General features: G+C 39.4%; 1 protein-coding gene across 3 annotated transcripts in view; it reads left to right on the top strand.

The window, feature by feature from the left end:
• The window catches only part of TMTC2 (transmembrane O-mannosyltransferase targeting cadherins 2), a 310,935-nt gene extending 289,372 nt beyond the window's left edge, over window positions 1-21,563 (top strand). For all 3 annotated transcript variants that reach the window (XM_056574417.1, XM_056574419.1, XM_056574416.1), the window contains one exon: window positions 18,406-21,563. In XM_056574417.1, coding sequence (XP_056430392.1) covers window positions 18,406-18,585 — 180 coding nt within the window. In that variant the 3' untranslated portion in view covers window positions 18,586-21,563. The remainder of the gene's footprint in view (window positions 1-18,405) is intronic.
• Window positions 21,564-23,529: the final 1,966 nt, after the last annotated feature.

The following is a 23,529-nucleotide window of genomic DNA, read 5'->3' as shown; positions in this document are numbered from 1 at the left end:
GACAGAGGGGTGTACATGGCTAACAGGGGTGTTGGGGGTGTAGAGGAGTGTACATGAGTGACAGATGGTTGTAGGAGTGAACCCCTTTAATACATCACCTCAAGCCCTCATTTGATAGGCTGGTGGTTTCCAGCGCTTGCACTGTAAAGCTGTGTGTACTTTTTGATTCTTTTCAGAATCTGTGTATGTGCCAGAAGCTTCTGGACTGTAAGAAGAGTACTTAAATGACATATACTATGCTCAGTGGATGGCAGTAAAGCCAGACTGAATGTGTTTACATCCAGCACATTATATTCCAACTTTAAACACTTATCCCCTATCCTCAGCATAGGTGATGTGTGTCAGATTACAGGGGTCTAGCTACTTGGACCTCCCACAGTCTCAAAAACAGGAATCGAAGTCTCGCCTTGGAGTGGAGTAGCAAGTCATGCATGCACATCACCGCACCATTCAATGTCTATGGAGCTGCCTAAGAGAGCCTAGAACTGTATCTCTGGCAGCTTCATAGACAATAGAGTGATGACGTGCATGCGCGACTTGCCACTTCATTCTGAGGTAAGACTTTGGTCCCCATTCTCGAGATCGCAAGAGTTCTGATCACTAGGATAGCGTGATAATGGAATACTCCTTTATGGCCTATTCACATGTACAGTATTCTGCACAGATTTGATGTGCAGGATTTTCTGCTGCAGATTTCAATGTAAACTGAATGATTGAACACAGCATGAAATCCTGTGCATCAAATCTGCGCAGAATACTGTACGTGTGAATAGACCCTTAAACTACTTCTCATACATAATGCAGCTACTACATACATATAAGCACCCATTATGAAACTTACACACCGATGATAATGGCAGGTGGTTGGCAGTTCAGAGACATAAAATCTGCTGACATTTTCCCTATACACATGAGGTAATTTCACATAGAATATTACTAACAATACATATCTAGAATCATTTTGTACAAGCGCAATGCTGATAATAGAGACAAAGTTTCACTGCACAGCTGTCACAAGAATACAGACTGCAGTTTACGATGGCCTATACTGTGGCAGATTATTCTAAAACAGTTTTGTCTGCAGATGGACTGACAAGGAAGCCATAGGATAAGTACATTTCCATGGCTTCCCTGCTATATTAGATTGTGGTTCTAACTCCAAGTCAATCACACTCAGGAAGCAACACTGATTGACAATCAATTTCACATGCTGTTGTGCAAATGGAACAGAAAACAGGTGGAAATTATAGGCAATAAGCAAGACACCCCCAATAAAGGAGTGGTTCTGCAGGTGGTGACCACAGACCTCTTATCAGTTCCTATGCTTCCTGACTGATGTTTTGGTCACTTTTGAATGCCGGCTGTGCTTTCACTCTAGTGGTAGTATGAGACGGAGTCTACAACCCACACAAGCGGCTCAGGTAGTGCAGCTCAACCAGGATGGCACATCATTGGGAGCTGTGGCAAGAAGGTTTGCTGTGTCTGTCAGCATAGTGTCCAGAGCATGGAGGCGCTACCAGGGGACAGGCCAGTACATCAGGAGACATGGCGGAGGCCGTTGGAGGGCAACAAACCAGCAGCAGGACCACTACCTCCACCTTTGTGCAAGGAGGAGCACTGCCAGAGCCCTGCAAAATGACCTCCAGCAGGCCACAAATGTGCATGTGTCCACTCAAACGGTCAGAAACAGACTCCATGAGGGTGGTAAGAGAGCCCGACATCCACAAGTAGGGGTTGTGCTCTTCACAGATGAAAGAAGGTTCACACTGAGCACATGTGACAGACGTGACAGAGTCTGGAGATGCCCTGGAGAACATTCTGCAGCATGCATCATCCTCCAGCATGATTTGGCGGTGGGTCAGTTATGGTGTGGGGTGGCATTTTTTGGGGGGGCCGCACAGCCCTCCATGTGCTTGCTAGAGGTAGCCTGACTGCCATTAGGTACCGAGATGAGATCCTCAGACCCCTTGTGAGACCATATGCTTGTGCTGGGTTCCTCCTAATGCAAGACAATGCTAGACCTCATGTGGCTGGAGTGTGTCAGCAGTTCCTGCAAGAGGAAGGCATTGATGCTATGGACTGGCCTGCCACCTCATCAGGAGCATGCCCAGGCATTGTAGGGAGGTCATATGGGCATGTGGAAGCCACACACACTACTGAGCCTCATTTTGACTTGTTTTAAGGACAATACATCAAAGTTGGATCAGCCTGTAGTGTGGTTTTCCACTTTGATTTTGAGTGTGACTCCATATCCAGACCTCCACGGGTTGATAAACTTGATTTCCATTGATAATTTGTGTGTGATTTTGCTGTCAGCACATTCAGCTATGTAAAGACAAAAGTATTTCATACGATTAGTTCATTCATTCAACTCTAGGATGTGTTATCTTAGTGTTCCCTTTATTTTTGTTGAACAGTATGTATATATATATATATATATATATATATATATATATATATATTGCTTTGTAACAAGAATATTTCCTTAGCGTGCTTGTGAAGTTACTACCCAACCATCTGGGTTTTGTTTTTTTTTCTAATATATTTGAGGTGTGATGGGAAACTGTAAATGAAATGCATAATCTTTGACTAAAATCACTTTTAAGTATCTCCCACATCTGGATATGAAGTCACAATAAGATGAGTCTTTGAAGTCTGGCCTTAAGCATATGAAACAAAAGCTCACAAAATCCACGAGGCCAAGTCCCCATCTTTAGATAGATGGCACTTGCGTGTCTGCATCTTGAATAAATAGTGCTACCTGCAAGGCCTGTCTGACCCGGTCTTAACACAGCTCGCTTCCTGTGGTTCATGATATTCATCAACATCACACTGTTCTAAAAGTATTTTCCATTACGTAGTGGCAGACATTTGTTGAATTTTTTTTATTGACAAGAGAAAGTCACTATATGCGGAAAATCTGCCAAGCCACACAACACTAGAGAGAGAAAGTATCTATAGAACATATGAAGAACATTAATTATATATATAGTTACAGAGTTTTAGGAACTTATTGTGAATTTAATGTCAAGCCAGAGATCGCTCCAGAAGGAAAGAATACCCATATATATAGGCATCATCTGTCAGTGTAAATATAGAACGTGTGCATATTACACAAGATTAATCGGTGGGCTATACCATTGTACTATGCAGAAACGAGCTACTGCCTTAATGTAAGAAATCTATGTAAGAAAATATGTTATATATGCATCTTAGGCTATGCTCATACAGCTGCTGTGCTTTACTAAAGGGAGTTTGGTCGTTCAGTCCCCATGGAAAGGATGGGAATTAAGCAAAGAAAAAAATACAGCATGTCCAATATTTTTTTTTTCCGCTCAACTCACCTAAAATACTGGACACCTGACAGACCACATTCAAGTGAATAGAATCTATCAGGACTCGGCAGTGTCAGTTGTGCTCAGACCTGTTCAGGGTTCGTTCGGCAAAAAAAAAAAGACCTGAACTGGTTGGAGCACAACGGCAGTGGGAACCTAGCCTTAGACAACTATATGATTTTCTGTTCCATCAATAACCAAATAAAAATAATAAAAATAAACTGGACAACCCCTTTCGATTGTTATTCTAATTCCTCTAATGCAAGTGTGGTAGCCCTTGGGGGGTGTATAGTAGTGGGGATGTTGTATTGGTATATGAGGGGTTAATGTTAACCCTATAGTTCATGACGCCAGGCTGAGGGCTAGTATGCTGAGGTAATTCTCCGGCCTATCGCCGCCCTTCCCAGTAACGATAGGTGCATGAAATGACTGAAGGTCCACAAGGAAATTTAACTTGAACTTGAACAACTTTACTTAAGTGCTTACGGTACATCCAAGGCACAGTAACAGTCTAATATAACAGTCCTTATATGGCTTAGTGACTGACAGTTGTTGCGGACCTTGAGGTATTTAGAAAGTCTCTGAATTTAGGGTAGTTATTGCAGATCCGTCCGGATTTAGGGGTTAGATTAGGTCCGGTGATGCTGCAGAATGTCTGGGGATTGATACACTATCGATTTAGCATTGATCAGCCATCGCCACAAGGCTCAGGCCTAACTCACTGCGAGAATAGCTGCGCAGGTCCTTCTCGGTTGACAGCCCAGGAACAATAGAGAGAATAATTGCCGCCGCTCCCTTATATGGGCAGGGGCGGGGTTAATCTGATTGGTCCGAATACCTGTCATTCACTCGTACACAGAATGATGGGATTGCATACGTCATAGGGACCTCCACAGGTCCTCAAGCAGAAATACCATAGAGTTCACCTAGTCACGTGACCCGCAGGTCCTGGTACGCTACGCGCAGGTAATTAACCATTCATTTACATCTATATAACTATATTTACATAAACCTTGCATAAGTTACTGGTTTACTAGATGGAATAGAGGTGACAAGGGGTAGACTATACAACATGGACCCCTACGTCCTAGGGACTCTGGCTATGGGGACCCATACACATAAAGGGACCGCATAGGATGCGGTACCGGGACACCACACAAGTTTCCAAGATTCTCTGTATATTATAATCTTTAACACCAGAGAACAGCACAAAGTGGTTGCGTGTTAGGCTGGGTTCACACCACGTTTTCTTAAATACGGTTCCCGTATACGGTTGGGAGGAGGGGGGCAGGGCTTCATTGCGGCGCCCGCACTCAGCCGTATTCGGGAACCATATTTAATGCAAGTCTATGAGCTGACCGGAGTGAACCGCAGCCTCCGGTCGGCTTCGTTTTCGGCCGTATGCGGTTTCCCGACCGCAGGCAAAAACGTGGTCGACCACGTTTTTGCCTGCAGTCGGGAAACCGCATACGGCCGAAAACGAAGCCGACCGGAGGCTGCGGTTCACTCCGGTCGGCTCATAGACTTGCATTAAATACGGTTCCCGAATACGGCTGAGTGCGGGCGCCGCGATTAAGCACCGCCCCCCCTCCTCCCAACCGTATACGGGAGCCGTATTTAAGAAAACGTGGTGTGAACCCAGCCTTACTGAGTTGTACAAGAATTGTTGCCAAAAGGACACCCCTTCTCAGATATTACTTTCAGCTGTGCAGCTGTTGGCTAGAGGGTCCTCGTCCAGACTTCCTGCTCTACACCTTCCTTGCCTACACTCTACTCCTTTTTGGTTGTTCTACAACCCTTAGTTGCAAACCAGGAAGTGATAACAGAAAAGGGGCATGTTGACATCTCCTGTACAGTGTATTAACAGCTGCCATTTTTTTCTTGCCTGTACTGTCAAAGTGTAACTGACAGCAGTATCACACACACTAACCTGCTGGTACTGCCTGTTGCAGGAATCTGGGTGACTGATCACAATGGTATTTACCTTATTTTGTTTAGGTGCCACAATTCCCTATAAATATACTAATATGTAAATAAGACTCCTGGTGCACTCAGGGCGTTCCCAAGCCCAAAGGTGCATTGATTCTAGGGATAGTATATTTACAGAATAGTCTACAGATGCTAACATAATGGTAAGGAATAAATATATAACCATAAAAGTAGTGTTGCCAAATAACAAAACATGACTTTTAATAATGCTCAGTTGTAAATTATCCAGTATTCAGCAGATGTATAAAAACAAAAGTGAAAAATGAGGTACATGCCCCCCCCCCCCCCAACATATCTATTGGACATTTCACCCAGGGCTAATTGACATGATTTATATGAGACAGTATTTACAACAATGAAAAAGATAACCATATCAACCATACATGCCTTTTTCTGGGTAATCATCCAGTCCAAAAAAATTATGGTCAGGGAGCCAAAAACTCACTTTGCAAATGTCCTTGGGGGTATCTACCTCTTCTTGCCTAGGGTATATTAGAGTTATTGCCCCATAAAGGGTACCCCCTCCCTGATATATTTCTCTGCTTTACCTTGGTGATGCTCTTATAATCATCTCCTTTCTCAATGCATTGCCTCATACTTATGTGGATTAATTTGGGGGTAAAGATGAGGGAAAGTGTAGATTTTCGTGTACAGTGGCACCTTTGGGAAAAACTATAGTGCAGTGGCTCCTCGCTGTGATGGCAGAGAAGAGACACTTCTGGGGTCATAGTGTGCAATAGTGGAAGGTGTCTTTGCACTGTCAGATAATGTAATGAACTCACCCATCTCTATTCCATTGTTGCCTCCTCCGTCACTTGGCTGTGTCTCTAGTTGCGATGGCTGCATCCAATCAAGTCACAGGGACGCTCGTCACACAGTGATTTGGTTGGTTAGATCAGTGGGCGTATAGCGTACACACTTCCCGGTGTATTAATAATTACAACAAAGAGATATGGAGTTACTTATTTCAATATAAAAATATACATTTTATTGGTGTACATTAAAAACGACAGAGGCATAAAATACATATCAAGGGAAAAGGATATTCCACTGGGTGAGAATAAATGAGCATCACTCCAGACCAGACCCACATCACAATAAAGAAAGAAATGACAAGGTAAGTATTCCCCATGTGCATACACTATATATGGTTGAGGGTGGAAAAATCGCCCATTCAATCCATGGTAGAAACAATTGGGAGTACATACATACCAAAATCAATATGCAGAATATTATGTGGAGGTCTGCTGGAGCGACGCAAATCGAATGGTCGATTTTTCTGCCCTCAACCATATATAGTGTATGCACATGGGGAATACTTACCTTGTAATTTCTTTCTTTATTGTCATGTGGGTCTGGTCTGGAGTGATGCTCATTTATTCTCACCCAGTGGAATTTCTTTTTCTCTTGATATATATTTTATGCCTCTTTGTCATTTTAATATATACCAATAAAATATGTATATTTTTATATTGAAATAAGTGACTCCATCCCTCTTTTTGTAATTAATAATTGTGTAGGAGTACACAATAGGTCCTATGCTTCTGTGCACATACTGATATAAATTGTTCGAATAGCAAGATTTTGCCTTTGTATATTTACACTTCCCGGTGTACACACAGGATTTTTAAATGCCTGCTCAGCCTCCAGGTTTTGTTGTTGATATTAGCTCACACGTCTTTCACCAGTGTTTGTTCCTACCTGTTTATTTTTTTCTTAAATATTTAAAAAAGAGCGCTCTGTAAAACCGACTGGGTAGGTATTGGTAGAAGGATTCTTTTTAAAGCCTCTTACCCCAGGTGGTTGTTTGAGCTCACACACAACAATGGACAGCGTGTAAGGATTGTTAGAGCCCAGTCTGCAGCCTCCCAACCAAGTAGATAGAGACAAATGGACTTCAAAGGTGTGGTGGGTCTTTTGCGACGCTGACTCGGAACAGGCACATCAGGTGAGTATAAAAGGTTTATTAAAATGCAACGCATTTCACCGCACATGTGCGGCTTCATCAGGCATCCTGCCTGTTCCGAGTCAGCGGCGCAAAAAACCCACCGCACCTTTGTAGTCCATTTGTCTCTGTTTATTTTGTTTATCTGAATAGCTTTTGACTAATCTTTCCTTGTCGTTCTGTACTTTGTAGTCCTCCTGGTTTTGACCTTGGCTTGCCTGACTCTGCTTGTCTGCTTATATTCCTTGCTGTCTTCCTGTTTTTTTTACCTTTTCTGGTTTACCCTTGGTATCTGGACTTGGCCTCTCTGATATCTCTTTGTCTGTCTGTTCATTCTCTGTGTTTTCTGATTACTTAGTCTGTGTCTGTTTAACCCATTGTGTTCTGACCTGCTCGCTAACTTCTGCAGTTTGCTTTATTGTTTTTGACATTGCTACACCCTGCACCTCACTCATAGTAGGGACCCTTTCTCAGTTGGGGGTTCATCGCTTAGTGCAGATCATCAAGTAGGAATGGAAAGTGGCTGCAGGAAATATTCCCTGCATGACGTGACATGTTATGTCCCACTGACACAGCAGGGGATTGGCATAGAGCAACTTTCTATTAATAAAAACGTTGCCCAGTGCTTGAACACTAGTGATCATCATTATATTTAAGAATCAAAAGGATCAGAAAAGGGCTTGTACAACTAATGGTATAAGACAATTTTTTGTTGTAATTTATGTCAGTTATCCCTGGATGTAATGTCCAGTAAATATGTTTTGGGGGGTATGTACCCTTTTTTTTGTCTTGTAGTTACTGGAGTACTTTTAATTGAGTATTATTCAAAGTTACTTTTATTATTTGGAGAGACCACTTATGTGCTAATATATTCCATTAAAGTACAAGTGAAGTAGTCACACACTCTTAAAAGCATAAACAGCAAAAGATCTCTCATTTATATAGCAGTATAAATAGCTGTATAGCGATGTTAATGGCTTTTGCGTAACAGCTGCTAGATTCCTCTGTAAGCGATTTGTGGTATAACAGGATCAGGCACCTTGCCCCTATCCTCTTTGTGAGCCCATTTAAATTAAGAGCGGGTTAGCACATGCTTATGTGTTAATTATAAGGTTTCATGCCATTTACCATTTTCACAGCATGAAATAAGCACTCCGGTCTGTATTTCCTAATTTGCAGGGAGATTTTTTGATAATGGTGCCAAATTAGTGTACATACGAAGGGGGATTTCCCAGCTTAGTATTTAGTCTGAATCCCCTATGGGGAATTTACTATTTTTGATTATATTTGTATTGCTTATTATAGGGAAATTTTGTTTTTTGTTTTGGACCTCTTTCAGCTGATAAATTATTAGTAGATAATAAATAAATAAATATATACACAGTCATGGCCGTAAATGTTGGTACCCCTGAAATTTTTCAAGAAAATGAAGTATTTCTCACAGAAAAGGATTGCAGTAACATGTTTTGCTACACACATGTTTATACCCTTTGTGTGTATTGGAACTAAACCATAAAAGGGAGGAAAATAAGCAAATTGGACATAATATTCACACCAAACTCCAAAAATGGGCTGGACCAAATTATTGGCACCCTTATAAAATTGTGGATACATAAGATTGTTAAAGCATGTGATGCTCCTCTAGATGCTCCATCTAGATTTGCCTTTGTCCACAGTTCGCAATATTATCTAGAAGTTTGCAATCCATTGCACTGTAGATAATCTCCCTGGGCGTGGACGGAAGAGAAATATTGCTAAAAAGGTGTCAATGCAGGATATTCCCGATGGTGGATAAGCAGCCCCAAACAAGTTCCAAAGATATTCAAGCTGTCCTGCAGGCTCAGGGAGCATCAGTGTCAGCGCAAACTATATGTCAACATTTAAATTAAATGAAACGCTATGGCAGGAGACCCAGGAGGACCCCACTGCTGACACAGACATAAAAAAGCAAGACCATATTTTGCCAAAATGAACTTGAGTAAGCCAAAAATCCTTTTGGGAAAATGTCCCATTGAACACCTGTGGAGAGATCTTAAAATTGCTGTTGGGAAAAGGCGCCCTTCCAATAAGACATACCTGGAGCAGTTTGCAAAGGAAGAGTGGTCCAACATTCCGGCTGAGAGGTGTAAGAAGCTTATTGACGGTTATAGGAAGCCACTGATTTCAGTTATTTTTTCCAAAGGGTGTGCAACCAAATATTAAGTCAAGGGTGCCAATAATTTTGTCCAGCCCATTTTTGGAGTTTGGTGTGACATTTTGTCCAATTTGCTTTTTTTCCTTCCTTTTTTTGGTTTAGTTCCAATACATACAAAGGGAATAAACATGTGTGTAGCAAAACATGTGTTACTGCAATCCTTATCTGTGAGAAATACTTAATTTTCCTGAGAAATATCAGGGGTGCCAACATTTACGGCCATGACTGTGTGTGTGTGTGTGTGTATATATTATTATTATAAAAAAAATGTTTAAATATATATATATATATATATATATATATATATATATATACATACATTTTTTTTTTTTTTATGACAACAGGAAGTTTAGCCATACGGGATGTCATTTATGAATTAGCTCCTCAAAAACTTCTCATCTACTGTCAGCATGTGCTATCAATAAAATGACAGTTTTGAGTTAGCTTCTCAGAAAGTAATAATAAAAGTGACAACCAATATAGTAACACTTTCCGGCTGTCACTTCAAAAATGACTGCCACATCTGAATAGAATAATGGTGGGTAAAAGATACATGTACTTTAGTGCAACTTTGAACAATGCCAATATTGAATGTATTTATTAGGGGTGCATAGAAAGGGAAATTTTGGTCAGAAGCCGAAAATTTAGGCTGTGCTTGGCCGAAAACCAAAATTGAAAATGCATTGCCCCACCCACTTTTTTCAATATAGTTTTGTAAAACGATATTATCAGAATTTTTAAGTTACTGATATACCGTACTTGAAGATGACACATACGGGGTGGCTATAGAAGTTAATGGCTGGGCACTGCCACACTGACTCCAGGACACACTATAGGGTGCACGCCTATCTGATATGTGCAACTGCTCCTCCATTTTTCCTCAGCACACTCCAATAAATCTCCCCTTTATATCTTTAAAAAAAAAGTAAAAATAGTTCAGTATGCTTAAAATGTTCTCTTCTGACCTCTATAACTTTCTTATATTTCCCATATATGGGGTTGTATAGGGGCTAATTTTATGCACGGTATTTTTTTTTGTGATCTGTATTTTTGATCTGTACCATTTTTATTTTGATGGGAACTTTTTTCATTATTTAAGTGAACAAGAATCCGCAATTCTGGCCGTTGGTATTTTTTTTTTTTACATTTATGCCATTGACCATGCGGTTTCATTAACGTTATATTTTAATTGTTTGGACATTTATGCACGTGACGTTACCAAATATGTTTATTTTTGTTAACTTTATTTTATTTGAAAGGGGGGGGGGGGATTGAAACTTTTATAAAGGGGAAGGGGCTTTTTTATTTTAACAATATGTTTGTCCCCATAGGGCAGTGTTTTCCACAGTGTGCCTCCAGTTGTTGCAAAACTACAACTCCCAGCATGCCCAGACAGTCAATGGCTGTAGGGAATGCTGGGAGTTGTAGTTTTGTAGCAGCTGGAGGCACACAGATATGTTGTTTTTTTTCTTCTGGACACTGATCAATGCTATGCTATAGCTCAGTATTATCGGCGCTCCATTACCACAGGCTGCTAAGGCCGGCATTATTGGAGCGCCGATCACACAGGCGGATGAAGGTAGGGAACCTCCGCCCGTCCTCTCAGCTGATTGGGACCCCGTGGGTGTCCTGATCAGCTCCACTGAGCTACCGCAGATGGTTTTTGGCATTTTAGACGCCGCAATCAACTTTGATCGTGGCGTCTAAAGGGTTATTGCCGGACACCACATGGGTCAGTGATGTCCAACATTAGCCATAATGGTAAGCCGTGTAAGGATTAAGTCACCTCCTCCCAGTGCTCGGCACTGCTGAAAGGAGTGACAGTTGACCAGTAACAGAGGGCCTGGACTACACTGTGCTGCACGAGATCGGGGGGAGAATCTGGACTGCGCCACACGTTACCTGGGGAAGAGGGGGGTAATACGTTAAAAGACACGCCCATATTTTAGGCCACTGGGACCTCCCACAATCTCCGGAACTGGACCCCAACTCTCTCCGTGAGGAGTGTACTTGGTAGACGACATGCGCTCCATTCATTTCTTTGGCAGCATCGGCAATGGAGCATGTCCTGTCTACAACACGTGCGCCTCACTGAGAGTGGATAACTTAGTTTTAGCTGGACAACCCCTTTAACTTTGTAAAAATAGAGGTGTACTAGTTATTTTGTCCAACCCCTGTATTTTACTAAATTATATTAAACTAAGGTGTGAACAGTTTACTTTGTGATAATTAATCACATCATGGGTAGCTGTGAAAATGATCATATCAGGCTTGGTGACTGTTGACTGTGTATAGTTATATAGCTAGATGATATATGAGAAGATCTGTGTCTGTGGCTACTAATACATGCGTGATGACTGTGACCTTGCAAGACATAATAGTAATATATAAGTATCAATATTTACTAGATACAGATTATGTCAGTGGGGATATTGTGTTCTTCTGTGTGTATATGTATGTACTATGTTTGTATATAGTACACATACACATCATGTATCCATTTACATTCTTTAGCAATTAGGCCGTATTCTCTTTGTAATAAGAAAACCAATTTACATGATGTCGGAATATGGTTAATTTGACCAAACAATCCCACAGGGAATCGGTAGTGTAATTGAAAGGCTCTCATGTATAGGAGAACTTCCTCTGGTGCAATCACTGTGTTAGGGTTGTGTGCGATCAGTTTACAGACATTTACACAGATTGCCTTTATGTAAACAGAAATTAGGGTGCACAATGAGCCTACGAGCATGACCACTGAAGAGGTAAATGTCACTGAAGATTAGCCGTAATTGCAGAAATCTACCCTAACTGCATTGCTGAATTGATCGAAAATTAAAGAAATATGTCGTGATTTTATAAACTTTACTAAATGCCACAAATGTCTGCCTTGGGATTTCCTATGTTATTCATGTAAGAAAAGTCACTTTGCTTTCTGTTTCCTTAAGTGATTGTGGATATCCTTCTTTCACACAGTTTAGATGTTTTTGGAATCCAAACAATGGAGGAGCACAATTCTACCTGCATTTCATACAAGACACCTTGTATGAAATGCAGGAGCCGTGGCCCCGTGCAGGAGATCGTGGGGGGTCCCAGCGTTCAGACCCCCCACGATCAAACACTAATTCCCTATCCTGCAGTTGTTTTTGGCCGCAGATGGCCTTTAAGTTCTTGTTTTTTTTCAGGCACGTTTGAGACTATGGCCCCTAGATGTTGGTGGCAGAACTTTCATTGTTTTTTTCGTTCTCTTTTTTGCTTTGGGCAGTGTTGATGTACTCCAAATGAAAATAAAAGTTCAGTTAAATATATTTATGCCTTATGATGTTAATAGCCTCCCAGTGAACTCCCATGGTTGCTGTTAGTTTCAGATCAAATTAAAGATGGGAATTTCAGAGCATTAGCTAGTTCTTTGAACATTTTATTGTAGGACAATGGCTGCAGGCCATGACAAGATATAAATTAGTTCATTTTACTGTAAAGTAACTTAAATTGCATGTAAATATTGCTCTATGAAAGACTGCTGTTTACTTTGATGTGCTAAATCCAGTTTATACCAGTAATTGCCGGTTTACACTGTGAAAGGAAAAGTCATGGTAACCATAAAGATGAACACAACTTTCACGTATGCAAAATTTTTGGTGGAATTTGGTTTGAACTTTTTAACATTTTAGAGAAAGCTCATAAATGGTTCTTGTGATTTGTAGAAGGGTCTGCATTTTGTATTACGTGGTTCTCGTAGATAGGAAAAGTCTATGATAGCAAAAGAAATCTTGTGAATCATTCCGTAGTGTTTTATTTACACATCTGGTTATTAAATTTGCGCCGTGCAGTGCCGAGATTTCTTTTGCTACCAAAAATGGTTCTTGTACTGGCTAGAGATGAGCGAATCGAATCAGACGAAGTCGAATTCATTCCGAATTTCATGAAAAATTGGATTCGGACCGAATTCGGACTTTGACTCAATTCGAAATAACAAATTTCTTCAGTAGCAACACCCCTGCAATCGTCCTGTATAAAGTATAGATGCGAACGGCTTTCTCCTGTGCTCGCATCTCTGCAATAGATAGGACGATAGCATCGGGTGTTAGGAGTGACACTTGCTGTGATTTGTCCTCAACTGCAGGTACTACTGCTCCCAACATGGAGCACACTCTGCTACATGCTGGGAGCTGTAGTACCTGCATTAATAGACAGATCGCAGCGAGTGTCACTTCTGACACCTGATGCGATCCTCCTGTATAATGTATAGATGTGGGCAGCAGCCCGCTCTTCTCTGGTCCCACTGTAGTGTGAGTATATGCTCTATATATACCTATTATTCATATTTCCCACAGAGAGCTGTGAGTGGCTGGAACCATCTGGCCAATCGCAGCTCTCTGCGGGAAATATGAATAAGTGATGTAAATTCTTTTCACATCACTGGCCAGCAGAGTATAGTGCAGAGATGCGTGCGCAGGAGAAAGCCGCTCCATCTCTGCAATAGAAAGGACAATCTCATCGGGCTGTCAGGATTGACACCTGCTGTGATCTGTCTATTAGTACAGGTACTACAGCTCCCATGATGGAACAGTCTTTTCCATGCTGGGAGTAGTAGTACTACCTAGAGAATGTAAAAAAAAATGAGAAAAAATTTGAAACACACACTTTATTAAACACTATTAAAATACTTTGCTAATAAAAAAAAATGTATTCAAAAAAATATATTATTTTTACATTTAAATGGCCCCTTTCTACATTTTTATTATTGTCGGCTACATTTTTACGTCCCTGCCCGCCCACATAAATTGTTCCCTGTTTAAAAATTTACATGAACAATATTAAAATTGGGGCTAAAAAAGTAAAGTGAAAATAAAAAAAATTATGATTTAGAACGAAAGCTAGAAGAAAAATGATCAAATGCACTCCTCATTCATTTGCTGAATTTTCTTGTCCCTGCCCGCTCCCGAAAATTGAAAGACGGGAAAAAAAGTTAATGTTAATTTTTAAACAGGAATCAACTTATGTGGACAGGCAGGGACCTAAAAATGTAGCCAACAATAATAAAAATGTAGAAAAGGGGCCATTTAAATGTAAAAATAATATATTTTTTATAATTGAAAAATAATATAAATATAACACCGGCACAGTTGATATCTATTCAAGCTGCCTTGATAAAACAAGGTGGATCCCTGTAGTTCCACCGAAAGGGGTTAAAAAGATATAACGTATAAATTGTGTATCGCCTCTATGGAGGATGAAAATTTATTGTATTAATGGCACTTACTGTGATTCTGGTGAAAAGTTCATACAAGATGGATGCCAGGAAAAAAAGATACACTGTAGTCCACTAGAAAAAGAAGGGATATATATATGGAGGTTTATATCGCCCTCTTTTCAAGATGGAGAGTACCACATCCACAATTGGCGAGACTTACTCTGAAAACAGTCCCGTATTCCTCAGTATATAAATTATACATAGTTCTGCTTGTCCTATAGGCAGTTATTTTGTTCATCCACTGCAAGGCTGTACAAATAATAGATAATTTTAGTACTTGAAATTTATCTCCTTCATTTATCCCAAACAGGTGTTAGGGCAGAATGTCGAGACCCCAATACCTTATACCTGACCATGTATGTTTTCCCTTCCCCAAAATTAAATAATTGAATAACGACATAAGAATATTAACTTTTTATGTGAGTGAGGGTAGGCCACAGCTTCATTTATAAATAAAAAAATAACAGTAAACAAGGCACGATTGGCTTCTGTTCAACACTGAGAGGTGCTGCCACACCCTCTAGTGTACAGGTCTACCCCAGGTTGAAACCTCTTCTATTTTCTTACCGCCAGCTGTAACTTAAAAACACATAAACAATAAAACAATAAAAAAAGGGGAGGGAGGGCCAAAACTCTGGTTCATGAGGCAGAGTGAAGGGAGGGGGGGGGGGGTGCCCTGCACCTATAAAAACTCAGTGGGAGGGGATACAAAACCCAGGAACTAACACCCTCATCTGATAGGGTGAACTCCGGCTCACCTTTGAGCTGTATCAAAACTGTTACTATGCAGAATAACGGAGGAGGGAGCGGAAGGAAAAGAAGAAACGTAAAGTGAGGAACTTAAGACCTATCTAGCTCCAACTAGCTACACAGCTTGCCCCTCAGTTACTCGCATACCAAATACCTGCTGTGTTTCACTGCTTGTTAAGTCCGTTCCTTCTGCTGTATTTTGGTGCGTCTAGCATGACATGAGTAGGTAAATTGTCTAGTACGGGAGTCCGGAGTGTCAGGAAGTTGTACACTGGGAGATCTTAACAAGACTTAACAAGCAGTGAAACACAGCAGGTATTTGGTATGCACGTAATGCCCTAATACCTGTATGGGATACATGAAGGAGGGAGATTATTAAGATGCATTTTAAGTACTAAAACAATCTATTATTTGTACAGCCCTGCAGTGGATGAACGTAATAACTGCCTATAGGACAAGCAGAACTATGTAGAATTTAGCTATATATTGAGGAATACGGGACTGTTTTCAGAGTAAGTCTCGCCAATTGTGGATGTGGTACTCTCCATCTTGAAAAGAGGGTAATATAAACCTATATATATATATATATATATATATATATATATATATATATATCCCTTTTTTTCTAGTCAGAAGTGACAGTCACTGCGATCTGTCTATTAATGCAGGTACTACAGCTACTAGCATGGAGCAGAGTCTGCTCCATGTTAGGAGCAGTAGTACTTGCAGTTAAGGACAGATCACAGTAGGTATCACTCCTGAAACACAATGCAATAGTCCTATTTAGATGTGAGAAAGCTGCCCGCATCTATACATTATACAGGACAATCGCAGCGGGTGTCAGGAGTGACACCCGGGGCGATCTGTCTATCAGTACTACCTAATATATTTTTAGAAAAATTGAGAGAAAAAAGTGAAACACACACTTTATTAAACACATTATTAAAATACATTGCTTATAAAAATTTGCTGAGAATTTATTCAGATCGAATCGATTTTATTTTTTAAATTCAGTAAATCGGCCAAATCAAATTTTTCTAAAATTTGCTCATCTCTAGTACTGGCGCAATGAAAACAAATTCATCCCAAAATAGATCTTGGAGTTAAATATCCATGAGTAATCTACACTCTCCCATGCCTGCATACAGTAGATACAGTAGTAGGTATTTTTGTTGTGTATTTCATAAGAAATTGAGACTGGGGCATCATAGCATCTTTTGTGGCTTACCTTTTAGTTTTAACAATTTGACACTGTGATCCACTAGAATGCAAGTAACTCAAAGTATTTCTCTGGCTTGTAGCTGTAGCTTGAAAGTTAAAATTGGAAAGTTTCATTACAATAGGTCCCAGTAGAGCCCTAGCCTATAATGCTATCTTCATCCAGACAAGATTCCTGTATATTTGCATATGCTCAGTAAAGGGTTTTTCCTAAAATCAAAAGTTTTCTCCTATCCTTAGAGGCCAACACGCTTTTCATTCTCTTTGTATTTTTCGGAAGTGCCATAGAGAGTAAATAGTGTTGTCATGCATGGACACGGTGCTCTATCCATTTGGGGGACAATTTTTCCCAGGATCAGCTAAGTATCCTAATTGTTGGGATAGCTTTTGATCTTGAGATATCCCTTTTAGTAAGAAATTATATAAAATACTATGGTTAGGGCAAGGCTGACACTGAACTGTTGAAAAACATTGAGAAAAGTTAACATTGCTTTGTGAGTAATGGCAATGCCTCCATTTTTACTGTGAATCAAAGGCGTCTCTAGCCTTATAAATTACTTAGAGGAAATGCTAATTTATTTTTTATAGGGATCTTATATTAAAAGCCTCAAGTATCCTGTATAACTGTCACAAGAGCCGGAAGTGCCACATGGTACATGTCAATGCGATACGTGAGAATAAAGCATAGAGAATGCCGAACTTGGGCACTACAAAGAAGTGGATTTTATTATGTTATCAGTAGACTTATCTGCCTTTAACTTTGCTCTAATTCTGATAAAAGTAGCTGAGTGCACAGTTGGTGTGTTTGTGTTATAGACTGGCTTATGAAGATCTTTCTGTTTTTTTTGCATCCAAAATCATGGTTTCCTTTTCACCCTTTTCATACTGGATTTCAGCAGGGGAGACTTCTATGCATTATAAATACCAATGAGTGTCTAAGGACACAACAGGAACTAATTCATATTTCATATCCATTGTGATACAATATTCGACCCAGTCTGGCACAGTATACTGTGCAGCAGAGATCCTCAACCTTCCATCCTCATGTAGTTTGTGTGACACTTCAAGATGTAACAGTTAGTATTGAGTTGCATTGAATACTAAAGAGAAAAGGTCTGCTATAGATATAAACAAGTGATTTAACTTTTAGCCTGGTGTTAATTTCAAGCTATATGGCTTTTTACTCCAGAGCCAGGTCCTGGTAAGGCTATGACTCCACTAGTTCAAATAGAGTCTAGAGCTGAGAAACCACAAATAGAGTCAACAGATGGGAAACCAGCTGCCACTGGTTGGCAAATACTCTAAACAGTATGCTATAATAATACATTTCTGAGACACAACATATACTTAAGAACAGGGTTGTGATTTATTAATTCCAAGAACTGTACAAAGGACCATTCTCTACATATGAAGAAATGGTGATACAAACATCAATACATGACAGAGTTCTTTACTGTTGGTGTAGGTCATTCTATAGCCTTGGAGAATGACCAATGTCCCTGGCATAAGCATTAGGGTTATAAATACTTTAGCAATGAGTGATTTATAATTGATCTAAAAAGGTTACATTTTATGGACGTGTATTTTTATTTATTTTTTATAACCTAAATAGCTATGGAACGTTATGACTGTTTTATATGTTAATACTGTTGGCTGTAAATACAAAACTCACTTTTTTTGCCTGGGACATAGATGTCTAATTTTAGTTTTCCTTTTCCAGTATCCTGCTGCCTTGATGAATTTGGGTGCCATTCTTCATCTCAATGGTAAATTAGAAGAAGCAGAAGCCAACTACCTCCGAGCTCTTCAGTTCAAGCCGGATGATGGCATTACTCAATCTAACCTTCGCAAGTTGTGGAATATCATGGAGAAGCAAGGTCTTAAGACATCAAAAACGTGACAAAAGGAACCGGACACTTTTGACCAAATGTTAGTTTCTAATACTGGACGTGAATGGAACAAAAGGGGCTATGAGCTTTGCATCCAGCAAGTGTCTGAGAAGCCTAGGTGAAGTTAGGAAAGTGTTTTTGCTTTTTGGCAAAGTAGTTGATAATGTATAAAAAAAATAAAAAAAAGGGAAATGATAATCAGGAAATAAAATCTCCAAAAAGGGAATAGGATATGCTTGCATTAGCCCAGATAACGAAAGGCACTTAAAGTGAGGTATGTCTTCATCACAATGCAACCGGTTGCTTATAATTCTGGGGTAGGCTGAATTGACAGTAGTCTATTAAAATGTAACGGAGTATAACAATATAGGTAATCTTAAATACTAAAATAATTTACATTAATTCTATTACAAAGCTAATTCACTAAAATCATAAAATATTTTGTTCATATATTTTCTGCCAAACGAAACTGTTGTAGGTGGGGTAGATCATGCTTGCCAGTTCTGTTCTGTTAGGTTATTTTTTTTTCTACTTACGTGTGTGATTGTGCTTGAACAGTGATAAATGACTTCTAACAAGAGCAATGCAACACAATCCATTATCAGTATATCTTAATATTCTTTCTCCATCCTAGTTACATTTAGTACTGGACGGTTTGTTTTTCTAAAGAAAAATCAAAGTGTGACACAAACCATGCCCTGCCTCTGCTGGAAGTTTAATATGTGGTAGTGAGTGAAGGTGATGAAACACCTGATTTTTTTTTTTTTTTACTTTTTGTGTGTTTTTTAACATCCATAAATTTTTTTCTTTATTTTGAGGCAAATAAAATATTTATTTTGTAAAAATGAAAAGGATTACCACAATATTGTCTTCTATTGATTTCTATATGACGTAAGATTAAGATCCAGTAATTGGAACATAAGAGTAGAATAACAAGTGTGTTCATAACGTCTTAAACTTACAAAAATCTTTGGGTGATAGACGTGAGACTGTTACCTACCGAATATAAGCACAGTCACATATCTACACTAACTCCAGTTCAGTCTTCAGTTTTTTGTGGTGCTTGCCTGTAAACCGGAGAATTTGAGCAAGAAGTATAAGGACATCAGGCCTCATTTATCCATCTAAGCTAGACTTGTTGACCATAGCAACCATTCTTTATCTTCAGTTTTTTGCTCTAGAATGAAAAGTTGGGTTGTGATAGGTCTCTTTGTCATACAGTCTTGTGTATCGGAAGATACATAACCATATTCCATCTATCATCATAATAAGGATTGAAGAATCTTCCCGTAAACAGTCCTGGGAGCACTGATAAAATTTGGTCTGACAGCACAGTCACCCCCAACACACACACATACACTCACACTCTCCCCTCCTTAGATAATAAGTAGGATAGATAATGTTAATAGTTGCTTACGCTATAGAGAGAGCAATTTTACTTTTAATCTTTTCCTAAAGACATTTTAAGTTTTACAACATATGTTTTATTTTCACATACTAACCACCTTTTGATTTTTGTCTTAAGGGGAATCCTTGATCATTTTCATACTACCTATGCCACAAGTTATTTAGGTCAACCCTTGTGGCTCCTGCTTGTCCCACCGACCTTGATCGATAGATCTCTCTGAATGACCAAACAAGAACAGATCTATTAATCTAGGCTGGCGAGAAGCCACTGGGGACAGCCCATGGTTTAGGTAGAATGAATGTGATCACAGGTTCCTTTTATAGGTGGAATTTTTTTTTATAGGTGGAATTATAGATTAAGAAATTATGTCAAACGTCTGTATTTCCATACAGTATATTTCACATTTACGCACCGTATTGAGTACATTGAATACATATTTCTATGTAACACAAAGAAAAGGCTCCTGCCATGCACCTCTTTCTGTTCAGATGTCCACTTCTCGAGAGCATAGCTGAGTTTGCTGTGCTGCCATATGCTGTTGTTTCCTCCTTAGGTGTCTGGTTTTTTTTTTTTTGCTGCCTGCAGACAGTACAATAAGCCGTTCCAAACAAGATGAAGAATGCCAGGCAACCTGCCAGCTGCATCATCGACCTTTTTATTTACTGTTTGTTTATGACCAGCTTCTTTCTCTACAGTGTCCTTACCTTAACTACTTCATTTAAGAGATAAAATATGTCATACAGCTCTATTAACGCCAACTGGATTTCCAATTAAAGTGTATAATGACTTCCCTGTGATTCCTTCTTATAAATGTATATAGCACATTATGTTTATCACTATGTGATATTTAAAGCCAGTACTTTTTAGAGATTTATTTTTTTGGAACTTTATGGGAAAAGTGATAAAATATTTTCTTCTAGATGTTATTTCAGCTAGTGAGAAATATTACGACAGACTAAAGATTTTTTTTTTATACGTTTTTACCATAATGTTTTATTTTTTCCTTTTTTTTTTTTTTCTTATAAATGTTTGCACTAATGAGAACACGGTTTGTCTTTGCAACTGGTATAATTCCAGCACTACAGGTTATGCAAAATAGGTTTGCTACAAAAAAAAATGATCTTACTCAAGCCTAATACCAGAGTTTTTGTGTGTTAACAGGGCTTGTAGCATTTATTAACAGGGTCTTCTTAATAATGCAACATAAAATGCAGTTTGGGCATTTGTTTCATAAATTAATCCTGTAGAAAAAAAAACTGCAAAATGTTATGTTTTGCCTAAGAATGTGAATCTATTTACTGTTTAAACTGGATGTAAATTTTGATGAATTGTAACAACTATTCACGTTTTAAGTTTTTTTTTTTTTTTCCTCCTATAAAAAATTTATATAAAAAACCACTGGTACCACCCATTTTGGTTACTGACCATTGTCGGTTGTGGACTACAAGAATACCTGGCATTGTTTTGTATTGTTATCGGTTCTGTCTAAGATATAGAGGATTCCTAAAGAGGCCCTGACATTTTTTTTGTCTTATTTGTGCATATGAATATATTTGCAAATTAAAATTTACAGAATGTAAATGTACAAGAGTATTTTTTTTCATATTTGTCATAATCCTCACCCAAGTCTCTCCCCCCCCCCCTTTCCTGTTGTTGTCTCTGATCACCCTGATTTTAAAAGATAGCAAAATATGGTCAATAATGTGGTTATACATAGCGTCCATATAATGCAGGTCATTCTGGCCCCTCTAGAACAAGAGACATTCTTTTCGCTATACACTCTGACTAAACAGGTTGTCACTATGTTGCAATAGTGACAACCGGTTTAGCATTCCTACAAGGCTTTGGAAAATAATTATCTGGTCACCCACAAACAAGCAAGATTTTCTGGCTCTCACAGACCTGTAACAACTTCAAGAGTCTCCTCTGTCCTCCACTCATTACCTGTATTAATGGCACCTGTTTGAACTTATCAGTATAAAATACACCTTTCCACAACCTCAAACAGTCATACTACCAACTCCACTATGGCCAAGACGAAAGAGCTGTCAAAGGACACCAGAAACACAATTGTAGACCTGTACCAGGCTGGAAACACTGAATCTGCAATAGGCAAGCAGCTTGGTGTGAATAAATCAACTTTGGGAGCAACTATTAGAAAATGGAAGACATACAAGACCACTGATAATCTCCCTCGATCTGTGGCTCCATGCAAGATCTCACCCCGTGGTGTCAGAAATATCACAAGAACGGTGAGTAAAAATCCCAGAACCACATGGGGGGGACCTAGTGAATGACCTGCAGAGAGCTGGGACCAAAGTAACAAAGGCTACCATCAGTAACACACTACACCGCCAGAGACTCAAATCATGCATTGCCAGATGTGTCCCCCTGCTTAAGCCAGTACATGTCCGGGCCAGTTTGCTATAGAGCATTTGGATGATGATTCAGAAGAGTATTGGGAGAACGTCATATGGTCAGATGAAACTAAAGTAAAACTTTTTGGTAAAAACTCAACTCTTTGTGTTTGGAGGAGAAAGAATGCTAAGTTGCATCCAAAGAACACCATACCTACTGTGAAGCATGGGGGTGGAAAGATCATGCTGTTGGGGCTGTTTTTCAGCAAAGGGACCAGGACGACTGATCCGTGTAAAGGAAATAATGAATGGGGCCATGTATCATGAGTTTTTGAGTGAAAACCTCCTGTCATCAGCAAGGGCATTGAAGATAAAACGTGGCTGGGTCTTTCAGCATGATGATGATCCCAAACACACTGCCCGGGCAACTAAGGAGTGGCTTCTAAGAAGTATTTCACGTCCTGGAGTAGCCTAGCCAGTCTCCAGATCTCAACTAGGGATGGGCCAAAACTGAAAATTTAGGCTGTGCTTGGCCGAAAACCGAAAATGCATTGCCCTGCCCACTTTTTTTAAATATAGTTTTTGTAAAATTGTTTTATCAGAGTTTTTTTAGTTACTCATGTACTTAAAAGGGATGCGGGGTGGCTATAGAAGGTACTGGCCAAGCTTGCAGCTACAGCACTGCCACTCACCATACACTGACTCCAGGACACACTATAGGGGTACACACCTATCTGGTTGTTATGGGCAACTACTCCATTTTTTCCTCAGCACGTTTTGATAAATCTCCCCCTTTTATCTAAAAAAAAATAAAAAATCAGTATGCTTAAAATGTTTTCTTCCATCCCTATAACGTTCTTATTTTTTCATATATGGGGTTGTATAGGGGCTAATTTATTGTGCCTTGATCTGTATTTTTTATCAGTACTGTTTATTTTGATGGGACTTTTTGGATAATTTCTTTTTTTCTGCTACATTAAGTGAACAAAAATCAGCAATTCTGGCAATTTAACATTTTATTTTAATCATTCGGACATTAACCCCTTCAGGACCAAGCCCATTTTGGCCTTAAGGACCGGAGCGTTTTTTGCACATCTAACCACTGTCACTTTAAACATTAATAACTCTGGGATGCTTTTAGTTATCATTCTGATTCCGAGACAGTTTTTTCGTGACATATTCTACTTTAT

This window comes from Hyla sarda, chromosome 4 (genome assembly GCF_029499605.1).
Source record: "Hyla sarda isolate aHylSar1 chromosome 4, aHylSar1.hap1, whole genome shotgun sequence".
Lineage (NCBI taxonomy): Eukaryota > Metazoa > Chordata > Amphibia > Anura > Hylidae > Hyla > Hyla sarda.
Note: the sequence above shows the minus strand (reverse complement) of the source record. Positions and strands in the feature narration are given on the sequence as shown.